Source organism: Rattus norvegicus, chromosome 17, assembly GCF_036323735.1.
Source record: "Rattus norvegicus strain BN/NHsdMcwi chromosome 17, GRCr8, whole genome shotgun sequence".
NCBI classification, from domain to species: domain Eukaryota; kingdom Metazoa; phylum Chordata; class Mammalia; order Rodentia; family Muridae; genus Rattus; species Rattus norvegicus.
This window is the reverse complement of record NC_086035.1, coordinates 62,991,948-63,017,790: the sequence shown is the minus strand read 5'-3', so window position 1 is coordinate 63,017,790 and position 25,843 is coordinate 62,991,948. Positions and strand designations below refer to the sequence as shown.

The 25,843-nt window shown below is 43.0% G+C and overlaps 1 protein-coding gene and 1 pseudogene across 5 annotated transcripts in view; both read right to left on the bottom strand.

The window, feature by feature from the left end:
• Nucleotides 1–268: 268 nt before the first annotated feature.
• On the bottom strand, nt 269–5,481 carry Rps7-ps15 (ribosomal protein S7, pseudogene 15; annotated as a pseudogene).
• Nucleotides 5,482–21,246: 15,765 nt separating this feature from the next.
• Nucleotides 21,247–25,843, bottom strand: part of Mtr (5-methyltetrahydrofolate-homocysteine methyltransferase) — an 84,840-nt gene continuing 80,243 nt past the window's right edge. For 4 of the 5 annotated variants that reach the window (XM_039096105.2, XM_039096107.2, XM_039096106.2 and 1 more), the window contains 4 exons: nt 24,527–24,727; nt 23,662–23,854; nt 22,343–22,455; nt 21,247–21,774 (listed from right to left, as the gene is read on the bottom strand). In XM_039096105.2, the coding sequence (XP_038952033.1) occupies nt 21,688–21,774; nt 22,343–22,455; nt 23,662–23,854; nt 24,527–24,727 (594 nt within the window). In that variant the 3' untranslated portion in view covers nt 21,247–21,687. The remainder of the gene's footprint in view (nt 21,775–22,342; nt 22,456–23,661; nt 23,855–24,526; nt 24,728–25,843) is intronic. The other variant, NM_030864.2, reaches the window with a different exon arrangement.

The window sequence follows — 25,843 nt, the reverse complement described above, 5'->3', positions numbered from 1 at the left end:
CAGATGTAGTCAAGTTGATAACCAAAAATAGCTATCATAACCCTCCTCTTCATGGACCTTTTGCTATAAGAAGTGTCAAAGGGCAAATTACAACAATTCCCTTTCGATATCTTTTTCTTTTCACCTCCCGAAGTAGACAATCCAGTATTCCACATCACAGGGTAAGGATCCCAAGGAGGCAGACAAAGATGGAGAAATAAGAAATAAAGGACATGGTGTCAGTTATTTCAAAGTTTCTACTCTTGTGAATCGGGGAGCCGTGATGGGATGGTTGCTCTTCCGGTCACTTCTTCTGTATAAGGATTAGAAAGAATGGGATCTCATCACCTTAACAACTGTCCATGGGGAGTTTGACTGTCCTCTCTCACTTCTCCTGGCTTCTGGGAAGGTTAGACCAACAGCTTAGCTCGCTGATGTAGAACTCTAGCATGAGTGACACACTTTTCATTCTCATCTGTTGAGGCCCAAATGATGGTCTCCTGTAATATTTATGTGATGGAACCATCGGTAACTGTATATCAGCCATCCGTTCCCATTTCATTTCATCAGTGGTACCAATATCCATGACCATTATCCAAAAAGAGACGGTTGCTGGACTCTGTGCAGGCGCATGCACAGAATGAACTGACTGAGGCAGGAGGATTGTGAGAGCCATTGTGCTTCGAAGCGTCACCCTAAGCTCTATTCTCTACCAACCCCCTCTTCTATCACTCTCTGCTTCTTCGTGTTTTCTCACCCCCTTGCACACTGCTCCTTCTCTAGCACTGAAGCAGGTAGGAGCACACAAATGTATACATGTATCTCTATTCCAGTCCACACAAATGTATACATGTATCTCCATTCCAGTCCACTTGTATCTTCTATTACCTCTGAAGGAAAGTTTTTCTTTCATATGAAACAAAAATCTTAGAATTTGGAAGATACTTTGGGATATCACTGCTGTTACACACACACACACACACATACTTGCACACGCATGCACACACCCCTTCCAGGAATGTTCCAGATGTATTACTGTCATCTCAGACTCCAATGGGCTTTGAGAAAGTCTTAACCCTACTGTCAGTGGACAGGAAAGAGGTTGCCTAGGTGAAGCTCTTGCAATAGATCCTATGACCTACAACTCAAATCTTTTAATCTACATGTCCTATCCCTCCCTTCTGCTTAATTCTACTGAACCCATGTTAGTGCTAGAAAGGTACAGAAGCAAGCTGCAAAGTCTCTTCTTTTTAAAATAAACCTCTGACTTAGAAGTGAAGATTGTTATGGTTTGCACATAGAGCATGTCCTAGTTTTTACTGCAAACTTGACACAACCTAGAGTCACCCGGGAAGAGGGAACAATTGAAAAATTGCCTAGATCAGACTGGCCAGTAATGTGTCTATAGGGGCATTACCTTGATTGCTAGTTTTTTGTTTTTTTGAGACAAGGTTGCTCTGTGTAAAGCCCTGGCTGTCCTGGAACTCACTGTGTAAACCAGGCTGGCCTCAATTCACAGAGATCCACCTGCCTCTGCCTCCCAAGGGCTGGTATTAAAAGTGTGTGCCACCACCTCCCAGCTTGATTGCTAATTGATGTAGGAGCTTGGCAGGTGGAATAAGAAAGCTAGTTTGGAATGAGCCTAAGAGCAAGCCAAAGTGTTAACCAGTAAGCAGTATTCTTCCAAGGTTCTTGCCCTGACTTCCCTCCATGATGAATTATGACCTGGCGGTGTAAGTCAAATAAATTCTTTCATCACCAAGGTGCTTTTGGTCAGAATATTTCATCACAGCAACGGAAAATCAAACTAGAACAGGGTGTCTCCCCACAAGGCTAATGTGAATGGCTAGTCCCCAGCTGGTAGCATTGTTTGAGAGATGATTAGATCACTAGGATGCTAGTTTCATTGATAAGTTCAGAGCTAATGGGCTATTAAGAGGTAGGAATTAGTTGGAGGAACTGGGCTACTGGAGTATAACCATAAAAGTTTGTATCTTAACCCCAGTCATCTACACCCCACTGCAATTACACACACACACACACACACACACACACACACACACACACACACACACATCTCTGATCATCATGAGGTTAATAGTTTTCCACTCATATTTTTGCCTTGTCACAGACCTGAGAAAGCAGTAGAGGGAGATAGAGACTGAGACATCTAAAACCATGATCCCAAATCAGTCTTTCCTCCATTAAGTTATTTTCCTCAAGTATTTTTTTCACAGTGATAAACTAGAAAAAATATTCTGCTATACTCATAGGTCTGTCCCTTGTCCAGTAGTCATCAAAGAGGCTTTTTCCAGGAGCACGTGGGAGTGGGTGCAGAAACCTAGTCAGACATTATGTAGAGAGATCATCTAAACTGGAGGTCTCCATCTGGTCCCTCTCCTCGGAGCTTGGGGAACTCTGCAGAAGAGGAGGAAAGACTGTAGTTGAATTAAGAGGGGACAGAGGACACTAGGAGAACATGGCCCACTGAATCAACTAAGCAGGGCTCATATGGGCTCACAGAGACCGAAGCAGCAAGCATGGAGTTTTCGAGGGTCTGCACCAAGTCCTCTGTGTGTATGTTGTGGCTGTTAGCCTCGTGGTTTCGTAGGACTCCTAACAGTGTGACTCTCTGACACTTTTGCCTGCTTCTGGGACTTACTTTTCCTCCTGTTGGGTTGCTTTGTCCAGCTCAGATGTTGTGGTTTTTGCCTTGTCTTACTGTACTTTGCTTTGTCATACTAGGTCGTCACCTCTTGGAGGCCTGATCTTTTCTGAAGGGAGACAGAGGAGTCTTTATTCAGCCAGTTTCTTTACAAGTGAAACCCTGGAAATTCAAAATCAGCATCCTTCCCTGGGAGCTTCTGACACACAGCAGAAAAAGTTTTGACCCTATGTTCCACAATGTTCTGCTGTGCTCTAAGTGAACCTTTACGAGCCAGCCGCCATCCAGTTTCACCCAGATCCTCTTACCCACAATTTCGCTTGTAAAGACCAAGTCCTCAAGGGTGGCTTGTTTGGTTTGTGAGTTGGCTTGGGCAAAACTCTCCTCTGTGCACTGAAGAGTACACGTTTCTCACAGAACTTGTTCCCCAACTCATGCACTAGCCGGATTTGGATTTTCTGGAAAGATTTCCAATCACCACCAACCTCAGAGTCTTTGGCCATGAGGATGCTGAGTGCCTGCAGCTGTGCCTTGAGATCTGCGTTCATCCCCAGCTCAAGCAACGTCTGAGCGATGCCAGACTCGGACATATCCAGCTTCTCGCACAATCTTGGTGCTTGTGCTGAACATGGACTTGTTCTTACCGAGTGCCAGTTTAGAAAGAGGAGAAATCTATTTTCAATTTTTTAAAAAAGGAAAACTGCTTTGATGTTGAAAAAGAATTCTCCCTGATCAACACTATAAAGCAGCCAGACAGCTTCATTACAACGTCACACCTTCTGGACCCTCTGTGGACTAATGTACACGGAACCAGAAGTTCTCTTCTCTTCTCAATAACTGGAGGAAGTGTGTAGTACTCGGCCAAATTACATCCTCCAGCAAGTGGAGAGTTTTTTTCAATAGCGTTCTGGGTCATTGTTTACCTAAATCTGTTTCTTCACAATTTCTCTGACAGGAAAGATAGATTTCCAGGTATCAGGCTAAAGCTGTAAGTTTGTTACATAATTTTTGATTCTGTGACTCTTTCTCTTTTTATGGTGAAGAGCAGACTCCGAGTAATGAAGCTGGAAATGGATTTATGTGCCTGAGCATACAAGCCAGCAATGTTCTCATTACTTCTTTTGGTGATGCTGCATCCTCAGAGGATCTAGACAGTCACCTTTGTTACTGTGAAAGATGGATTAAAGAAGGACATGCTCCCTCGGCAGAACCTCGGAGCTCATGTAGTCCACTCAGTGGAAGGATGCCAGCCTTCAGATGCATCCAGAGGCAGGTAACTCGATACTCTTCAGCATTGTTTTCTGTGTCTCTGCTGAGTCCTTGTCAAAGGGAGTTACCCACATAGTACTTTACCTTTGGAGCTCCTGGTGAGCCCTCCCTCACAACCTGAGGGGCAACAGGAAAGATGCTTACCCATAAGTCTGCTTTCCTCCAATCTCAGATGTTTCCCCAAAAAACTAGCTCATGAGCAGTTAAGAGAGTGCCACCCTTGTTTCACTTGAGTTTGTAGGTCAGTGTTTTGTGCTGGTCTTATGCTCTGGGATGCAACTTAAATTAAGATCTGTTTTTTAGTTCACAGCAGCCTACACTTTCACTTATTAGATTGTAACGGCTGAGTTAGCTAAACCAGTATGTTACATATAGTTATCACTAATTATAATTAATTTGTACCATAAGATCTCATTTACAAAAAGTTACATTCTAGTAGGGTGAGAGACCTAAGTAAATAATTTTGACAAGATGCTACAAGGACCATAACAGAGCTCAGCTCATTTCTTTGACAATGTGCCAGGGAATTCTCTCAAAGGCATTAGGAAATTAGGCATCAACTGGGGAAGGAAGCGAAAAGATACCACCAATAAGAACTTTCATTTGAGGTTAGCCCCGTCATTTGCCAGATGATGACTCCAGGGGTGAGGTTATCATCATTCTTAAGCACTCGAGTGGATAGCTAATCAGAGGTCTGCTCGACTGGCTTAATGAACCAAAACGACCCCGCTCTAATTAGCACATTTACTAGTTTAATATGAATCAATACTTCTAAAGCCTCTAATAAGTCTATAATCCCAAAGATAAATCAAGACCTTCCCACAGTTCCTTCATACTATTATCTACTCTTACTCCTTGCTATAAGTCACTAATAACACTCTCAAAATATTTCCAGTCATAGTGAGTCTCAAATCCACCAGAATAAATGTGATTACGTTTCATTTTAAGTTGGTTTCTGAGGCTTCCTGAAAACCCCAAGGAAAGGGCTTTTCCCAGCTAGGATCAGACTCTGAAAGACAGTGACAGGAAGGAGCTGCATTTTCAGAAAAAGCCACAGTGTGCTTTCCAGTACAGCCACATCCTTCCTGGTGTAGCAGGAAAGGGCAGGTGGCCAGGTCCCCACTCTCCGCCTTCACTTGTTGCCTTTGTGCATCTATCCATCAGGCCAAACACAGAATCAATACCTTGTTGCCTAGCAGGGTTTTTGAGGTTATCGCTCCAGATCCTTCATTTGATGGATGCATAATATTGATCAAGTTGACTGAGAGTTGAAAAGGTGGTTTCTGTCGCAGTCTGATGAGTTACCATTTTCTGTCAGATAAAAAAGGTTCCACAAAGCAAGAAAAATTACTTTTCTGGGGTCAGCCTTTGCTCTATAGAAACAGACCCATAGACGAGAGGCTTAAAGTGTAAACAGCAAGACAATCCAGGCTTCACTGGGGGACTTTCCAGAGAATTCTTCCATTCTATGAATGTTTTCAAAACCGAAATTTCTTTTTGTGGGAAAGAATATTTAAAAGCATTCTTTGGAAACTTCAAAGCAAAGTAAAATCTATTAAATACCTAAGATGTGGTCTTTGAATAACACCACTTTTATATACTTTTATATAAAAGTATAAATAAGTTTTCAAAAGATACAGCTACCAAAATTCTGATCTATTTTATGATAAGTGTGCATTTATCCAAAATGTTCCTGAATTCTGGGGTTCTTCTTAAAATTTAATTACAAATCCAATAAAAGAAAAAAAATTAGATTATAGCTAGGACACCAAAAGATACAGGTTTCAGCTATACTCTTTTTTCATTTTCATATTTATAACTGTATTCTCCAAAAATAAGAAGCATATAAGAAATTGCTAGCCCAAGCTACTGCAAAAATAAGTTTACTAAGTAGGGTTCAATATCGGTCAAGGCTACATTCCCCCTTACATACTGCACAGTGCAGAGAGCTAAAATGCAGTTCACTAAGGTTTGATGAATACTCCTCTCACAGAATCGTAACCTCAGCCCAAGATTACAGAGGCTTTCTACAGTCCCAGTGCCCCCAGACTCACTGCCCTGGTTTGCTGTTTGTCAACTTGATACTAGCTAGAGCATCTGGAAAGGGAGAATGGAGACAGTATCTTTACTGGGTTGCCTGTAGACAAGTCTGTAGTGCCTTTTCCTCATTGCCAACTGATGAGAGAGGTCCCAGCTCAATGTGGGAGGTGTCTCACCTGTCGAGGTGGCCCTGGGTGTTTTAAGAAAGCAGGCTGAGCAAGCCAGGAGTAGTAAGCAGGGTTCTTCATGGTCTCTTTGTTTCATTTCCTGCCTTGAGTCTTACCCTGACTCCTAGAACACTCACTGTTCTGAAGGCTATGGAACACTTCAGCCTGTACTTGAACTTAGTGTGAATGAAATCATAACACTACACATCTGTGACAGATGTGACGTTTGTGTGGCCATGTCTATGAGTTATTCATTCTTACTATTGAATAACATTCCATGGTATGAATACTCTCCACAATTTGCTTACTCTTGTTCTTGTTGATATATTTTTACTTTTTTGTTTTCAATGAGCTCAGACCATTTAACGTGAGATCGAGTATTACTGCAAAATGTAAATATTTGTGTTTGAACGGTCACCTTTTTGTGTGTGTGGTACGTGTTTGTGTGTACTATGAGTACACATGCATGTGAAGGTGCATATACAGTTATGGACACATGCACATGGAAGCAGGGGTTAGTATGAGGTGTCTTCGATTGCTTCTGCATTATTATTATTTTGTTTCTTTTTACTTGAGACAGGGTCTCATTAAGTAGTCCTGAACTATAATTCACCTTATAGTTCAGACTGCCTTGAACTTAAGAGATCTTCCTGCTTCTGCTTCCTCAGTACTGGGATTAAAGGTGTGCACGACCACACCCAGCTTGGTATGTTTATGGGCTTGGGTTTGAGACTTGTGGTTTTGAGGGGCATTATTGCCAAACCAAACCAAACCAAACCAGAAAGGTGCCAACAACCCTGGGCATTTGGGCCTTTTGGCTGTGGGGTTCCCCTCAATGCTGACAGTTAATGTTTGCCAGAGAGGTGGTTACTGAAGGATGGGGTAATAGCCATTTAAAATAAGACAATAAATCAACAATGCGGTTTTCTGCATTGCTCGATGACCCTTTTATGACAGATTTCTCCATACCACATGACATAGTTTGACGGCATTTTACCATCAGGGAACTTGTCAAAATAAAGGGTCATCAGGTGGAGGGGAACCTGTGCACAGTCCCACACTCAGAAGGCGGAAGCAGAAAGATCATTTGGGCCAGATTGGAGCTATGCTGTGCTATACGTTGTTCATTCAGTGCGACCCTAACTGTGAGCTTCACTTCAGCCTGAGAATATGGTTAAGAGCCAGTCTGTTTAAATACAAGCCAAAATGCTGAACATGCTTAATCAACTAAATGTGTGCAATGGTATAAATCCTCTATTTTTTTTTAACCAATGTTCAGGGTCTTTACCACTAGGTTCCATCCCAGGAAACCACTCTCGTTCATTCTCGTTCATGTGTCATTCATTCTTAAGAGGCAGCTCTTCGCCCATTAAGATTTCATCATAAGGGGTTGGGGATTTAGCTCAGTGGTAGAGCGCTTGCCTAGGAAGCGCAAGGCCCTGGGTTCGATCCCCAGCTCCGAAAAAAAGAACCAAAAAAAAAAAAAAAAAGATTTCATCATAAAGCCACAATTCAGCCACATCCTCAGGCTCACTTTAGATCAGTTCTCATGCTGCTTGCTCCCCCTGGATAATTACTCCCTCCACTGGAGACTTGTGCCCTCAAAGCTCCCTATCATTTCTTCCAAGCTCCCGTGAACACTGCTATTTGACCTCTTGCTATGACTCATGCTTTAATGGCTCTAGGATGACAAGTGTTTTCCAGGTTTTCAGTTTACTTAGTCTACATGCGTGAGAGAAATCACCATCTGTGGCAACTTCAAACTGACGAATTTATTTAATATTAAAGCTTTAAGGCTTGATTAAAATATTCCTTGGTCCATGGCCTACAGAATGGATATTGTATTATTTATACACTGCAGTTAACCACATACCTATCTCCTAGGAAGACGAGACTACAAATCTGATCAAGGACGCTCCCTGAACCTAGAACACACAATCTTCAGATGAAGCTGTTATTTAATAAGCATCACAAAAATGTCAGGAACACACTCCTGAGATAACGAACCAGATCCTTAATCACAACATTAATCCATTTGTGAGGGCAGAGTTGCATAGCCAAATCACTTTTTCCCTTGAGCCAGTGACTTACTCTGTTGCCAAGGCTAACCTTAAACTCAGGACATTTTTCTAGCCCAGTCTCCCAAGTACTGGGATTTCAATTTCCCATGGCTATCTCCACCCCTTAGTACTACTATTACAATGACAACTAAACGTCAACACAGAGCTGAGGAGAAACACTCCAACTGCAACAGGGAGTAAGGGGTACTAGTGATATTCTTTCTGTAGGTTACTCATAAATAACATGTGAATGAAAAGTGATTCTAGAGTAGGTTGAGAGATCTTAACGTTTTTTGAGACTTTATTATTTTTACTTGCATGTATAGTGTGCTGTGTACATTCACACGTGTGTGCTGGTGCCTGCAAAGGCTGAAAGAGGAGATCAGAGCCTTTGAAGCTGGACTTACATGCAATGGCAAGGTGCTGGGCAAGCATGCTTGGAACCAACCTCCAATCCTAGAGATTATGGGAAAAACTTATGTTAATGTGAAATTATTGGCTTCGTAGATGTTGTACTAGGGCTCAAACAGTGTGCTGTTGGAAGTAAGGAGAAGGAAGGCACAGATGGGGGAAGGGATGTTGAATCTGGAGATCTCTAGACAGCAGTGTGTTGATAAAGTTGATTCTCTTCAGAATGCAGGTTTTTTTTTTAACCACCACCCACCCCAGAATGCAGATGTTTACCCGGAAGTACTTCGCAGAAACACAGGTTGGTAACCTATAGGGGAGACCTGAGCACTTTTGTTCTCAACGGTCATGGTGAGATGGAAGAGGGAAGTCAGCCAGCGACTCCTGCATCTGTGTTCATGAGGCGATTCTGTACTGTATTTATGCCCATGGTTGACTCTGACAGGCCTTTTTTTTGCTGAGATATGAAGTCTATGTGTGCTAGTCTTTCCATAAACTGGCATCTCATGACACACATGAATGTATATACATGTATGTGTACATGCATACACATACACATACTTAACCTAATTTTGAGATAACAATAAAAGGATTACTATTTAGTGTGTTATCAGGTCATTTTACCATATTTTTTTACATGAGTATACTGCAGGCTGGCCTCAACACGGGTTAAACAACAAGACAGGAAAGCTAACTAGGTTGATGTTTAAATTCTTTGTACCGACTTTTAGAGAACAGTGCCTTTCAGGAGACCTGGGAAATTTACTCTGGTGAGCCTTCGGTGTCAGCTTTAATATAAGAATATGGACCAAGAAATATTCGAAGAATGAACATAGAAAGGCATGAATATGAGTAGATTGACACATTCTGCATTATAGGGAACATTTAACCTTTTCAGGATCTCAGCCAGAGCAACAGTAGAAGGAATTTGCCTCACCAGCATGTCCTGTGTCTGATAACACCATTGCTATGTGAGCCTTCTGGAAGAAAAGATGGTGGGGCAGATTTATATAAAAGGTTTTGCTCATATTGTCTCTGCCCTGCAACAAGATCTCACCCAAATCTAAGTTTTTCCTTTCAACTGATGGGGCAATAGAAATGAATCCACGGGATCGAAACAGTATGCACCAGTACAACCAATGAAATGAGCATCCCCATCCTACTCCTTGCAGAAGGAATGCTTGGTCCCTCTGATGCTGCCGGAGAAACACAGGTAAGTTCTTTCCCTTCTTCCTATTTTTAGGGCTGTCATGTCTCTACTTCTTTGGCCTACTTTTCCCTAACAGGATCATACATGTTTGCTGGTCAAATTACTAAATACCACATAAGATTTATTCTTGTTCCCACCAAAATCTTCATGCCTTCAATCGTAGATCCTGAGTAAAACATTAGGGTGACATTCAAAACCAAACCCCTCTTCTCACATGATAAAACCCAGTAATTATTCTGTTCTCTCTAGTCAGACAGTCCTGCTAATCTGACATAAACCATGCAAAATTAGCACTTTCCTCCTCCCTCAACGTGGATGGAGTTGAATGACTCAACCCTGCCCTGCACCAGCCCACTGCCACAACTCCCTCCCTCATCTTGTAACCACTCCACTCCAGCGACTTTTCATCTGCCCTGACAAACTACCTTCTGTGTCTCCTCACCAGCTTTAACAATGTTAGTGTTCACTGTTTTACAGCAGAAGATACTCAACTATGTGACATAATGGGGAAGAACTTTACTTAATCTGTATTTCAGTTAAAAAGAGACAGATCGTATTTATCATACTTGGGTGGCTAGCCGTCAAGCACAATAATTCATAGGGCAAAATGAACTTGGCACGGCAGTTACAGAGAATTTTAGTGACTTTTTCATGACTTGAAAGATACTGCAAGAATAATGCAGTACTCATAAGTCATCCCTATGTCTAGTTTTAGATAAACTCCTTGATGAACAGAACAGATTTGCCTGTGTGCACTGGATAATACGGCAAGTCTTGCAAACGACTGCAAAAGCTGGACAGCACTACGTGGCTTCCTAGTGTTCAGTCTATACAATCTTATGTTCCTACTATGTGCCTGGCAAGATTGCTAAATCTCTGGTTGTGACATTAGCTACTGCATACCATGCTCTTCTGAGAACAGCAAGTAAAGTGGGTTCCACGCCTCTCTGATGTTTATGTACAAGTTTGTTCTGATTCTCTCAGTGTTACATTTTAATTAAATGAAGATGTCTCACAGGGTCTTTCTCTTGGGTTCATCTGACCTGTTAGGAATAATACAGTACTAAATATGGTTTGGCTTTCATCTCATTTGCAGATTTTGATTTTCTAATTACAATAGAATTTAATCCGGACTTCTATGCAAAACTGAGATGAACTAAGTAATACAGGTATATCCTCCTCCCTCCCTCCCTTCCTTCCCTCCTTCCTTCCTCCCTTCCTTCCCTCCCTCTGTCCCTTCCTTCCTTCCTTCCTTCCTTCCTTCCTTCCTTCCTTCCTTCCTTCCTTCCTTCCTTCCTTCCTTCCTTTCCTCCCTCCCTCTACTGTGAATTTGCTCAACTTTGGGGAAGGATGGTAAATTCATTGATTCATGATTGATTCCAACCTTTACTTGTGATTTTTTTTTTTAAACAAGTGCATGCATTTTGTCTGCATACACCTGTCCCTGTATTACTCTTAGTAGCCAGTGGCCAGAACAGGGAATTGGATCTTCTGGAATTGGAACTACAGATGGTTGTGAGCTGCCATGTGGGTGCTGGGAACTGAACCCAGGTCCTCTGGAAAAGCAGCCAGTACTCTTAACCACCAAGCCAATTTTTTTTTTTTTTTTGCAGCCCTTTTATCCAACATTTAATTCATTCAATGTCTGCTGGAGAGAAATGATCCAGCAGATGAGATACTAAACCTGTCTCTGCTATCATGAATTGCTGTACACCCTTCAGCTTTCTTAATGATTTTTAATGGATGCTAATGCTCACCCAGAAACGCAGGAGAAATATGATGACTAGAAAAAGGCTTTCAATAAACTGTCTAAAGAGAAATGCCTCCCGGACCCTCACCAAGACACAGCATCCTTTGTAGCCCTGGCTGTCCTGGAACCCTCAGTGTAGATCAGACTGACCTTGAACTCAGAGATCGGCCAGCTTCTGCTCATGAATGCTGGGACTAAATGTGAGCACCACCACATTCATCTTAAAGAATAATTTTTGGTGGCTGTATATATATGGGCCACATGTGGGGCAGGCTCTGAATGGCCCTTCCTTCAGTTGCTGCTCTAAACTTTGCTTCCATATCCCTTCCTATGAATATTTCACCCCCTTTTAAGGAGTGGGAGTATCCGCATTTTGGTCATCCTTCTTCTTGAGCTTCCTGTGGTCTGTGGATTGCATCTTGGGTAATTTGAGCTTTTTGGCTAATATCCACTTATCAATGAGTGCATAAGAAGTGTGTTTTTCTGTGATTGTGTAAACTGACTCAGGATGATATTTTCTAGTTCCATCCATCTGCCTATGAATTTCATGAAGTCATTGTTTTTGATAGCTGAGTAGTACTCCATTGTGTAGATATACCACATTTTTTTAAATCCATTCCTCTGTTGAAGAGCATCTGGTTTCTTTCCAACTTCTGGCCCATATATATACAGCCAACAAAACTAGTTAAGATTGATGAAGCTAAAAAATGCATGCTGAAAGGGACTGGATATAGATCTCTCCTGAGAGACACATCCAGAGCATGTCCAATACAGAGGTCAATGCTAGCAGCAAACCACCGAACTGAGAACAGGACCCCCTTGGGAGTTATTAGAGGAAGTATTGAAAGAGTTGAAGGAGCTTGCAACTCCATAGAAACAACAGTGCTAATCAACCAGAGTTTCCAGGGACTAAACCACTACCAAAAGACTATACATGGACTGACCCAGGGCTCCAACTGCATATGTAGCAGAGAATAGCCTTGTTGGGCACCAGTGGAAGGGGAAGCCCTTGGTCCTGCCAAGGTTGAACCCCCAATGCAGGAGAATATGGGGGGGTGCTGTAAGGGGTATGTATGGGGAGAATACCCGTATGGGGGAGGGGGAGGAGAGGGGATGGGGCCTTATGGACAGGAAGCTGGGAAGGGGGATGACATTTGAAATGTAAGTAAAGAAATATATCTAATAAAAAATTTAAAAAAGTAATTTTTACCATAACATGTTAGAAAATGTTTTGTTATTGCTTGAGATTTAACCAGGACCTTGCATATATTAGATCATGTACTTTTAGTCAATCATATTTAACATTATCTACAAGATAGCCATATTTCACTTTCCCTTTAAATATGAGCACAGTAAATAAAACAGCATCATGTGATTAAGACTAGTAACAACACCTTATGAAATAAAACATCACTTTCCTAAGTTGTTCCATAGGTGAGGGTACAGAGTAGTCCACAGTTCAAAATAAAATTTTCTCAGTCACTTCCACCATCAACACTTATTTATTTTATAAAATATGTGAGCTCACAGCTAGGATCCATTATTAGCAAAAAGTAGTTTGCCTGTTTTATGAGTCTGCACACCACATATATTAATATATTATTAATTAAATATATTAAGTCCAAAATTCCAGAAATAACAAGTTGTAAGTTTTAAACTGGATACTACTCTGAGTAACATGATGAACTCTCATGTTGTTCAATCTGGTCCTGCTAGGGACACGAATGACCCTTGTCCAGGGTATCTGCACTACATACCCTTAGTCATTTGGTAGCTATCTGGGCCACCAATCAATTCCCATGACACTGCACAAAAGAGTAAGAGAGGTGATACAAGCAATTCAGATGCATCAAATAAAAGCTGCATGGATTTCTTTTTTTTTCAAGTAAAAAAAAATCAAAATCATCAATCTCAGAACAAAATATTTTATGTTGAGGTCTAAGATAAGAACAAACTTGCCTCTCTGTTCCCAAACCCCGTGGGAGAGAGACCTCACCGCCTGATCAGGTGGGCACTCCTGAGGCTGCAGAGTGGAGGAGACCACCAACACTGCCCACCCCTGCCCACGTCCCTGGCCCAAGAGGCAGCTGCGTAAGGCCTCTGGGTTCCCGTAGGGGAGGGCCCAGGAGCGGCAGGACCCCTGCGCCTGAGACACCCCCGGAACCAGAAGGAAACAGACTGGATAAACAGTTTCTGCACCCAGATCCCGTGGGAGGGAGAGCTGAACATTCAGAGAGGCAGACACGCCTGGAAGACCAGGGGAGGCTGCACTCTGTGCACGTCCAGACGCCAGAGGAGAACACCAGGCGTCATCTGGAGCCCTGGTGTGCGGAGGCTCCCGGAAAGAGCGGCGCAGATCTTCCCGGTTGCTGCCACAGCGGAGAGGACCCCACGAGCAGTACCCTATGAGCAAACTTGAGCCTTGGATCCACAGGTGGGACCAACTTTTCCCCTGCAGGAAACCTGCCTGGTGAACTCAAGACACAGGCCCACAGGAACAGCTGAAGACCTGTAGAGAGGAAAAACTACACGCCCGAAAGCAGAACACTCTGTCCCCATAACTGGCTGAAAGAAAACAGGAAAACAGGTCTACAGCACTCCTGACACACAGGCTTATAGGACAGTCTAGCCACGGTCAGAAATAGCAGAACAAAGTAACACTAGAGATAATCTGATGGCGAGAGGCAAGCGCAGGAACCCAAGCAACAGAAACCAAGACTACATGGCATCATCGGAGCCCAATTCTCCCACCAAAACAAACACGGAATATCCAAACACACCAGAAAAGCAAGATCTAGTTTCAAAATCATATTTGATCATGATGCTGGAGGACTTCAAGAAAGACATAAAGAGCTCCCTTAGAGAACAAGTAGAAGCCTACAGAGAGGAATCGCAAAAATCCCTGAAAGAATTCCAGGAAAACACAATCAAACAGTTGAAGGAATTAAAAATGGAAATAGAAGCAATCAAGAAAGAACACATGGAAACATCCCTGGACATAGAAAATCAAAAGAAAAGACAAGGAGCTGTAGATACAAGCTTCACCAACAGAATACAAGAGATGGAAGAGAGAATCTCAGGAGCAGAAGATTCCATAGAAATCATTGACTCAACTGTCAAAGATAATGTAAAGCAGAAAAAGCTACTGGTCCAAAACATACAGGAAATCCAGGACTCAATGAGAAGATCAAACCTAAGGATAATAGGTATAGAAGAGAGTGAAGACTCTCAGCTCAAAGGACCAGTAAATATCTTCAACAAAATCATAGAAGAAAACTTCCCTAACCTAAAAAAAGAGATACCCATAGGCATACAAGAAGCCTACAGAACTCCAAATAGATTGGACCAGAAAAGAAACACCTCCCGTCACATAATTGTCAAAACACCAAACGCACAAAATAAAGAAAGAATATTAAAAGCAGTAAGGGAAAATGGTCAAGTAACATATAAAGGCAGACCTATCAGAATCACACCAGACTTTTCGCCAGAAACTATGAAGGCCAGAAGATCCTGGACAGATGTCATACAGACCCTAAGAGAACACAAATGCCAGCCCAGGTTACTGTATCCTGCAAAACTCTCAATTACCATAGATGGAGAAACCAAGATATTCTATGACAAAACCAAATTTACACAATATCTTTCTACAAATCCAGCACTACAAAGGATGATAAAGGGTAAAGCCCAACATAAGGAGGCAAGCTATACCCTAGAAGAAGCAAGAAACTAATCATCTTGGCAACAAAACAAAGAGAAGAAAAGCACACAAACATAACCTCTCGTCCAAATATGAATATAACAGGAAGCAATAATCACTATTCCTTAACATCTCTCAACATCAATGGCCTCAACTCCCCAATAAAAAGACATAGATTAACAAACTGGATACGCAACGAGGACCCTGCATTCTGCTGCCTACAGGAAACACACCTCAGAGACAAAGACAGACACTACCTCAGAGTGAAAGGCTGGAAAACAACTTTCCAAGCAAATGGTCAGAAGAAGCAAGCTGGAGTAGCCATTCTAATATCAAATAAAATCAATTTTCAATTAAAAGTCATCAAAAAAGATAAGGAAGGACACTTCATATTCATCAAAAGAAAAATCCACCAGGATGAACTCTCAATCCTCATCTTCGGTTGGTTTATATACAAGTGTGCAATTTCTAGGCTTGAAAGTAAAATGATGCTATCTGGTGCTGGATAGAGGAGCCTTATTTTTTATTATGGCAGCTTGCTATTTTTGTAACATGGTGATTTGGTTGAACACAATAAAGTACAGTAGTAACTGATCTCCCCTTCTTCCTGGATGAGTGAGGAGATGATTAAATGTTGATGTCAGCATCCTTGAGCATATTCAGATGAGCTTCTGCTTCTGTTGAAAAGGATGCTGTGTTTGATTGTGGTCTGAAGCTTTGAAGCACTACTTGGCATTTCCTTCCTTGGAGGTCTCACTGTTTAAAAATAACAGATTTGATAGCTTGTTGGTAAGGTGAGGTTCAGCTTGTCTCCACTAGGTCATCTTCATGTGAATCCGGTGGTTATACGGTTTTGTTCTAGGGATATTTCATTTTTTTAATAACGGTTTTAGCTGACATTCATGGAGAGAATGAATCCTTAGAAGTGTGCCACTAGTGAAAGGAAATCCTGTCTAGAGTATGTTTCTTTACAAAGCTGTGTCACACCATCCTTTGGGCCCTCTGCTGGAAAAGTAGAATCAAGTCTCAAATAATGCCTTTTAAATTGTATCCTCTAGTATTATAGATGTAGGACAGTACTGTATCATACCTCTGTGGATGTAAAATAGCTTGTACCTGCTTTATGATACGTAGTAGTGACCGTGCTAGTAGTAGTGACAGAGCTGTTTTTAATGATGTTGCTCAGAATGTTTTCTTTCCAGATGATGATTGAGAAGCTAATTTAAAAAAAAAAAAAATGGTGCCAGGTACCACAAGAGTAACAGAACTGTGCTGTTTTCTCGGGTTTTGTTTTTTTACTTTTTTTTTTTTTTTTTTAATGGAGTGTGCTGGATGTCTCTACAGTTTTGTTCAGATGACTGCAGAACCTGGAAAAGCTGTTGCTGCTGTTGATGCATAACACACTGCTATTATTGGTCTTTTTATATAAATATAAATATATATATACAGATATATAATTTGAATTTTTTGAAACTTTAGCTGTGCTGTCAACTTTGGAAAAAAGTATCCCCGTTTACTGTGTTGAGTTGGCACTGTACAGAAATTAACAGCCATATTGGTCTAGAAATGTTGAACTTAAGTTTTTTCCATTTGTACAGGGGTAACACACTGTATTAAATATGTAAGGTCTTATATACGTGGGTTTGATTAAAAAAACTAATAAAGTATTCTCTAAATTTAAAAAAAAAAAAAGAACAAACTTGCTTCTACAGCTGTCAAGAAAGCAACGGATATTCACACTAGTTTTGCTATTGTGTCTTACACAGCAGAAGTGACGGCCACAGTAATTAAGATGGAAAGACATTAGAAGTGAGAATGCGTACTAAAGAACACACGCACACAAAACAGTACATGTATCCATGGGTCATGGAACGTATCCTCCGAGGACGAAGGTGACACTACTGTCAAAACTAGGGCTGAAGGAAGAGAAAATTTGAAAACTACATTTGAGGACTTCCAAGCACAAACAGAACCAGAGGATCCGCAGCCCTTCACTGAGCACCAGGCACTATGCTCCACAATATGCACACAAGGTGGGCTAGGCTCCACAGCTGCAGTTGGGTTTAGTCACGTCCCATCTTCCCAAAACTCATCTCTCCTCAGCTCCTGGCAGATGGCACCACCCACTCATCCACCAATAGCTAGGCTGAGAGATGTCAGGTGCACAGTGCATCCCTCTTGCCCAGCTGCCTTCAGCCCTGCTCTTCTGCCTAGAATGTTCTTACTTTCTTCCAAAAGTGTGTTTAATATATACATCATTGCATATGAAGCTATCCGACCAGATTTGAGGATATCATTTCACTTTATCTTTATTGATTAAAATATATTAAATACACATTAAATATAGCATATTTAAAATGTACAAAAATGCTGTACAGCCATAACCCTCCCACCCAAAAACTAAAGCAACTATTCATAATCTACCTGTGTGCTCTTCTCTGGCCCCTTTCCCCCCCACCCCCCAAGGCTCTCTATCACTAAACTTAATTTTGAGATGTCTGTGACCTTTTAAGTTTTCAATCACACATGTAGCTACCATATACATTCTTTGACCTCATTCACTTTTGAACTCAATAAAAACAGTAGCATGCCATTAAGCGGACTCGAGAGACTCGCTCTGCCCCTATTTTCTGTGATCCACCTTTATTGTCAAGAGTGGCTGTAGTTCACCCAGTTTCACGGCACCATGGTCTCTTATAAAACCACTCTCCCATGGACAGAACTTCAGTAATTCCTGTCACTAACCTGATCATATTGCCATGACCAAAATGTAAGATGTGGCTGAACCTGCGAGTTCTGGCCTTGTCTACTCTGCAGATGCTCACATCTGTGAAGCGTTAACTGTCCTCCGGCAATGATATGTCACATGCATGTGACTACTTACACATCTGGAACTGTGAGCCCCACTCTGGCACATGCTGTAGATGCAAACCTGAACCTCACACTTCTCACCACCAGACACAACTGTTTACCAGCCTCGTGAGAAAGCCTTTCTCATTTTTCCAGACAGAAAATTTCTATACATTCTAGTTACTGATCCCTTATTAGTTACTTAAAAGAAAGTCTTCTCACCTAAATCATTCATTTGCTTAGCAGAAGTCTCTAGTTTTAGGTGGCACTGAACTACACATGACATTATTTCTGCAGTTAAGACTTGGTGTACTGTCAGACGGATTCCCTAAATCTCTTCCTTCATCTTCGGAAGCATCTGGCCATTTTGATCCTTTGCTATTCCACATGACTTATCTACTTATCTCCATCACAGCACCAGCTAGTGTTGCTGCTGGAAATCTTGCCTTTATAGTACAATTTTGAAAGATCCAGCATCTTTATAACCTTTAATGTTTCTACTCGCTGTTCCTCATGTGTTCCTTTCCTGCTGTTCTCTCTCTAGTCTTCGGACCCTAAACTGGAGTGAGCCAGGACCTTCCCTGAATAATTCCACCACCAGCATAACGGGTTTTTGAGCTAACTATTCTGAAGAAGGACAGTATGGGGCGAACCTGCAATCTGCTGATTTGGTGGTGGCAATTAGTCTTCGCTAATGAATCTACTGGCAAGCGGATGAGACACACAGAAGCAAGGTTTGGGATGTTTCACTGTGAGATGCCTTGTGTACTCCTTCAGGAGCTGTGGTGGCAACCTTATGAAGGAGCAAGGATTAGGACGGAGGATCCTGGGGTACTACAGATGGGATCAACCTCTGACACGACAGGCTGGGGAAGCAACTAATACAGGATGTAAGAATGTAAGTAGATAGAAGAAAAAAACTTAAGAAAAAAATGGTTGAGAAATGACCGCAGAGGCTAACAAAAACGTATCACAAGGGAGGGGACAGGGACTGTCCAAAGCAAAGAGAAAATGACCCCCTGGCAAGGCCTCTAGTCCTAATAATTAAGACGTCATCAGTGGTAAGGGAGGAGAGACACAGCTCCCTGACTTCAGAGTTAAGTGAGAAAAAGGACCGGCACGTGAAAGAAGCAGTGTGAGTGAGGAGCGCATGATGAGAGTCAACTGGAAAAGGGCTGTCCCCATGGATGGAGAGGAACTGCTAATGGCTCGAGGAGAGAGAGTTCCCCATATTACCATCCTGAGTGCCTAGTGCGAGCCCCGGTAGCAGAGCAAGTGGCCAGATAGAGAAAACGCCTTTTTATTCATTGTGCATGTGGCAGGCAGTTGGTTCTCTTCGGCCATGTGGGAGAGCAGACCAGGCCAGGTTTGGCAGCCTATGCATCTCCTCACTAGGCCGTGCTGCTGGTCCTGTTTTTGTTTTGGAGAGTCTGTGTAACTCAGGATGGCCTGTTACTCACGTGAACCCTCCTGTCTCAACTTCCCAAATCCTGTGACTACAGACACAGGGTAGCACTTCTGGCTACAAAGAATTCGAAACTGTGAGGGGAAAAATGCAGCCCTAATGAATATGCAAGCTCCAAGTGTGAGTGAATTCAAATGCCACCGTGAGGGAACATGCTAGGTGTTCAAGCACATACACCAGAGCCTGGTTTAGAACGTTAAGTCGTGGAACCCAGTTTCTCTGGAATACCTAAAATAAACTAAGAAGGATGCTTTCAAGTTTTCTTTTATATTTCTTAGTGAGTATCCATATACCTAAACTTGCAAGAAGGAAGCAGGGAGAAGAGAGAAGAGGAAGGAGGAGGAGGAGGAGGAAGATGAGGAGGAAGAAGATGATGATGACGTATGCCATGGGATTAGATCAATGACATATTCGGGGAGCCAGCTGAAAGAATGGCAAGGAAATAAGAAGACTTAGTAACTCTTCAAAAGAAAGACAGGAAACTATGTGAGGGCCATTCTTTCTCACACACCTGCCATGGAAATGTGGCCTGAAACCAAGCGACTCAGGCTAGCAAGTCCCATTTACAGTCCAGTACAAGTTAGAGATGCCGAAAAGAAAGAAAAGTAGACAAATATTTTCACTCTAAGGACAAGTGACACAAAAGTGTGTGCTACTTTGAAAGTAATCGTGGAAAGATTACAGACATGCAGGATTGTCATTACCCAACTATCGCTTTCTTCTTTTCACCTCCAAATACACCAGGGAGCGTGTTTGGTTTAAGCGGCTTGGGACCACACATGAGGCCAGGAAGGAGTCCGTCTCACACGAGATGAGTCCTTGTGGCGTGTGTAACACCTAAGAGGTGGCTTCTCTTTCTCTGTCAGTGTAAACTGTGAGCTGGGGTCCCAGGAGACCAGTCACGCTCCATACACAGTCCTCTACTCTCTCCTTATTCCCATGAGTACCTGCAGGGCTAAGACTACAGAGCTCTACCAAACCTCCACTTACTAAATATTTGTGTGTATCAGAACTGTCTCCCATGCACAATCCTGTTTAAACCTCACCCCAGTGAGACAGACTGATAAGACTGTTCTCGTTCAAATAAGCAGACAGGGTGGGGAAGTCTCAACACTTGGCTTCTGTCACATAGCAGCTATGCAGAAAAGTTAAAGTTTTAGTCCATGACTTCAGAGCCTGTGCTTTGAGCAATTTCTCCAGAAATGTCAAAGAACAAGACAATGTAGTCTAAAATATAAGTATTTGGAGTCAAGTGCAGACAAAGAGTTGGTGGCTTTAAGCTACCCATAGGTCCAGCTCTGCACAGGACATCAGGGCTCAGCTAACAATCTGTTCAATTCTGAGAACAGCTAGATGTTAAATACCTTTGGTAGTCACTCTCTCTCTCCCATTTCCCAGCACAGAACAAGGGACTGTGAAACTACAAAGACAAAAATCCCTAGAAAATTGACTGTGCCTAGCACACCAGGGGAAACAGTTCCGGCGTTTCTGTCCAGCAAGCAGGGAGCATGCTGCTGTCAGCGAGTTCTACATCCACTTAGTTAAGCCTCAGAAATGAGATATTACAGTAGAAAAGGAAGGAATACTTTTCTTCCTGTCCAAGTCTACTGCTGAAACCACTGTCACATTTCTCATGGTGATACTTTGCTCCGGGGTTACATTTCTCTGTATATTCTCCTATTCAACTTATTTTCAGAATCTTTTTTAATATACTAGGCAGTCAATAAAACAAACAAAACAAACCAAGACAAAGAACCAAACAGACAAACCCAGGAACAAGTGCCTTCCTGGGTCAAAGGCAAAAATGGTAAAAAGCTGGGTGCCCTGCTTTGAAATCCAAAAGATGTCTTCTGCTTGTCCCAATCCTGAGGGCTCAGGGACACCATGAGCTTTGGCACCTTGTTGCTCCTCCTTTAAGGTCCCTGGAAAAGTGCTTATTTTCCCAGACCCTAGAAGACGCTCTACATCACATGCCATCAACCAGCCTTCTCACAGCAGGGCAGGGCAGGCAGACACAAAGGCGCTTTTCTGTTGTTATTTCTAAGGCACACTGGACTATAGCCCCTTGAGGTCGGCAAACATAAAAGTTTCAAAAAGAAACAGAAAAGAGTAAAGGAGAGAGAGAAGTCAGTCTGTATCATATCCCAGAATGGGGCCAAGCCATTTTTCCACCTCGGCCACTGACATGTTCTTCCTCAAGGCATAATCCTCAATCTGCAAGATAGAAAGAAACATCTTGTTAAACCAAGGTGCTTAGATTTTTCTGATCTGAGTTTCTACAGTTTTTGCCAATATACATTGAGTACCTGAAATATCTTGTCTTAATAGCAATCTACTGAGCTAAATAGAGACAGAACATTTTCTGTTTGCTCACTCGCCGATTCTCGAGGCAGAAAACATATGGAGAATATTTGCTGCTTAGAAGCTGGCAGGTTGTGAGTATGTGTGTGTGTGTGTGTGTGTGTGTGTGTGTGTGTGTGTGTGTGTGTGCCTCTGTGTGTGTGTGCCTCTGTGTGTGTCTGTGTGCCTCTGCGTGTGTGTGCATGCCTGTGTGTGTGCCTCTGCGTGTGTGTGTGTGTGTGTGTGCATGCCTGTGTATGTGCCTCTGCGTGCGTGTGTGTGCATGTGTATGTGTGTGTGCATGCCTGTGTATGTGTGTGTACACTCGCGCACATGCACACACACACATGCCACACTACATCTCTTTATTTTCACTTAAAATGGGAAAATGGGTCTTACAGGTCCATCTAAAGACAGTTATGTAGAAAAGCCACATACTTACCTGATCTTTGGAAATTTTCCCCACAGCAAAATATTTGGACTTTACATTGGAGAAGTAGAGACCCGACACTGCTGAAGCAGGTGCCATTGCCAAGGATTCTGTCAACCTGATGCCTGAAGGGAAGCACAGGAAGGGATCAGTGCCTGGGCAGGGGACTAACCGACTCTGAATAGCAGCAAGTAAACTCATGCCTTCTTCTTCTTTTTTTTTTTTTTTTCTTCTTTTTTTTTTTTCCTTTTTTTCGGAGCTGGGGACTGAACCCAGGGCCTTGCGGTTGCTAGGCAAGCGCTCTACCTCTGAGCCAAATCCCCAACCCCAAACTCATGCCTTCTTACAATGACACAATAAGAAGCTCAGATCTCAAGGCCTAGCAAAGTCTTGCCAAGTGGAAACCAAATTCAGGACATGCATGTTACACCCAGTGGGAGCAAGCCTGGAGGACTTTCACCCTTTCCCCAGCTACCTGTGATCAGTGTTAGAGGCTCCGATTTGTCCCTAAGTCTGAGCCTTCTCAGGCAGGACTGCTAACCCTGGGAGTGATAGAACTGCCCACACTCCCCACTGACTGTGAAGTCAGTGCCTGCAGGAATGAAGAATGAGCCCACAAAAGCACTGAGGAGAAGGTGTCCTCGGGACTGTTAATACTTCCTTCCTCTGATACGGATTCAACCTCACCAGCTTGGACAGCTAACTTTGATGAACTCCACTGGGTCTGTGATTCAACCTGAGTCCTCTCAACTGCATAAGCTATGCAGTAAGGGTGGGATAACACACAGCTGCAGAACAATGACTGATGCTACCCTGAACAAGGACAGGGTACTGTCTCAAGATAGCACAAGTAAACTTTAAGTTTTCAACTCTGAGACTCAATCCACACAGAGAACGTGCAATGGAATGATGACTGCAGAAGAGCATGGACATTAGTAACAAGTGCAGGAAGTCGAGAAGGAGCTATGGGAGGCTGGCAGCTTCCCAGTCTAGAGCCCAGAAAGAGTCATCAGCAAGCAGTGTAGGCCTAGGCAGGCAGAACACTCCACTGACAGGACAAACTATTGTACCAAGCATAGAAAACTGGGACAGGAAAGGCAGGGGGAAGAAAAGAGAACACAGTAAATGCCATCCAGGATGGGGCAGGAGTAAATAGTTTACACTGCTAAGTTAGTAAAATGCAATTTAGAAGTAAAATGCCAGAACAGATCCACGTGAGAAAGAATGGGATGAATTCTTCCACTTCACAAAACTTTTAACTGCATACATATGTCTTTGGTAAGTGCATGCTCTCAATGAGCGAGGACAGGAGCTCAGTGTCTCCCACACACCTGTGGCCTGCTCGATGTTGGCCAGCCTCCACATGGTGAGCTTCTCGGTATGGTCAGGCTGGCTGGGGTAACCAGGAGCTGGCCGGATGCCCTCATAGCGGAGTTTGCGCAAGTCTGTGACACCCAACTGCTCACTCCCACAGTAAGCCCAGAGTTCTCTGCGCACTCTCTCGTGGAGCTCCTCTGCAAAGGCCTGTGAACACAAGAGAGAGAGGTGTGCAACCAATAAAGCTACCTGTGGCCTCTGGCCGTGCATCACAGTAACCCAGAACTCCTTTCCACACCTGGCCATAGTCAGGAAGAACTTGGCACTTTCATTAGGGGCTCAGTCTGGGTTCTAAGCTATCATAGTTAGCAATCTGAGAATTCCAAGCTATTTTTCTGAAGTCAACAGGAACACAGCTTCACCAGAAGAGCACTAGAACCACAGAGCTATATTCTCCATGAAATTTTTTCACTGAGAAGAAAGGGGACAAGACCTCCCACAGTCTGGTTGCCCCACCGCACATGCAGCAAGATAGCTCAACAAAAGTTGCCAACACTAAGGAGAAGGACTCTGAAGAAGAAATCGGACTTTAATTCTGGAGGTTATCAATAAATAATAATTAAAGGAAGACTAATTAGGAGGTGAGGTCAAAACTCCAGGGGCAACAACCAATGCAGCAATGAAGGTTTCTCTTTGCTCATGGTACATGAGTGGCTTTTGGGAGATACAGGGTTTTAAAATGTAAGTCACGTTAAAGCCAGCAGCAACTGACTCAAGTAAAAGAGAGAGATTCTAATGGCTGCTAGGTTTTCTGACATTGTCGTGGGAGCTCCAACATTTAGACTCTGCCTCGGCACCCAGTATCTGCCAGTGCCTTACCTCCGCCAGCCTGTCCCCCAGGGCCTTCACCATGATGCTGCTGTAGTCATCGCCATCATCCTCATAGGCCTTACTCAGCTCTTCAACCCCAAAGCAGGCCACAGCAAACAGACCCAAGTAGTCACGGACACCAGAATGCAGAGGAGCAACGAAGTCTGAGAGGCAGTGGTAGGGGTCTGTACTGGAGGAGTCCTTCTCAGCCTTAAAATCCAAGCATTGGGCAGAGAAGCCATTAGCATGGCCATGGCACCAGCATGCGGTAAAAACTATGAATCTAAGTCTCAGGACACAGGGGTGTGCCTGCTCATTCAGCTCCACGCCGGCACGCAGAACAATGTCTGGCACACAGTGAGTAAACAGTAAATATTAGCTGAATAAACGAGATGCTACTATGGTTTGAGTGTGCTCATACACAGCCATGTGGGGCACAAAGACCTGCAGTGTATGAGGTGGAGCCGTCATGACGTGCTTAGCGTCTTTCTCTCAGGATGAGCCGGCACTCGCTAGAGTTCACCCTTCTTTCCTCAGTGCCATGTGCTTCTCCCCTCTTCTGACTTACGCCATGTTACAAAGCAGCACATGGTTCTCAATAGATGTGGCTGCCTGATCTTAGACTTCTTAACATCCAGAACAATGAACGATAAACAGCTTTCTTTGTAAAGCTCCAGTCTTAACTCCACTATTTCTACTGTATTCCATTCTACAACAGAAAATAGACTAAGACACAAATGAAACGAGATTTTTATAGATATATGACATAATGTAGCATTATGTAATCAGGAAAGTTGCTCAATTACCCCCGACCAAACACTTCGGAATACCTGTAGGCACTGTTTTCAATTCAGAGCAGGTTTGAAATGGGCCTGATAAAGGCATGGCCTTCTGTGTGCATCAGCAAAGCAGTAAAGACCCTGTAGCCCAGGTGTCTACTGTCTTATTCTCAGCTGCTATGACGCTCCCTAACAAGGCCTTACACATACACAGTCAATTAACAGTTAATAGCTGCTAACCAGTATTTCCTAAGTACTTGATTGTTCTTTACAGGGTACTAATTTAACTCTCAGAATCCCATGAAAAGCGACCCACAAGCTCCATTTCACAGGCAAGAAACCTAAGACATAAAGTTTGACCCCAGAGGCTCAGCCGATGGCAGGATCCAGGAATTGACACCACTGCTCTGTCAGTTCTTAGAGACAAATGCTCCTAGATATAGGCTATTGCTCTATACTGACCAATTAATCATGTAGCCCACCCAGAACCTTCTATGCCATTCGACAGACATGAGGGCAAATGCAGCCTGACCCGGGGCAGAGAAGA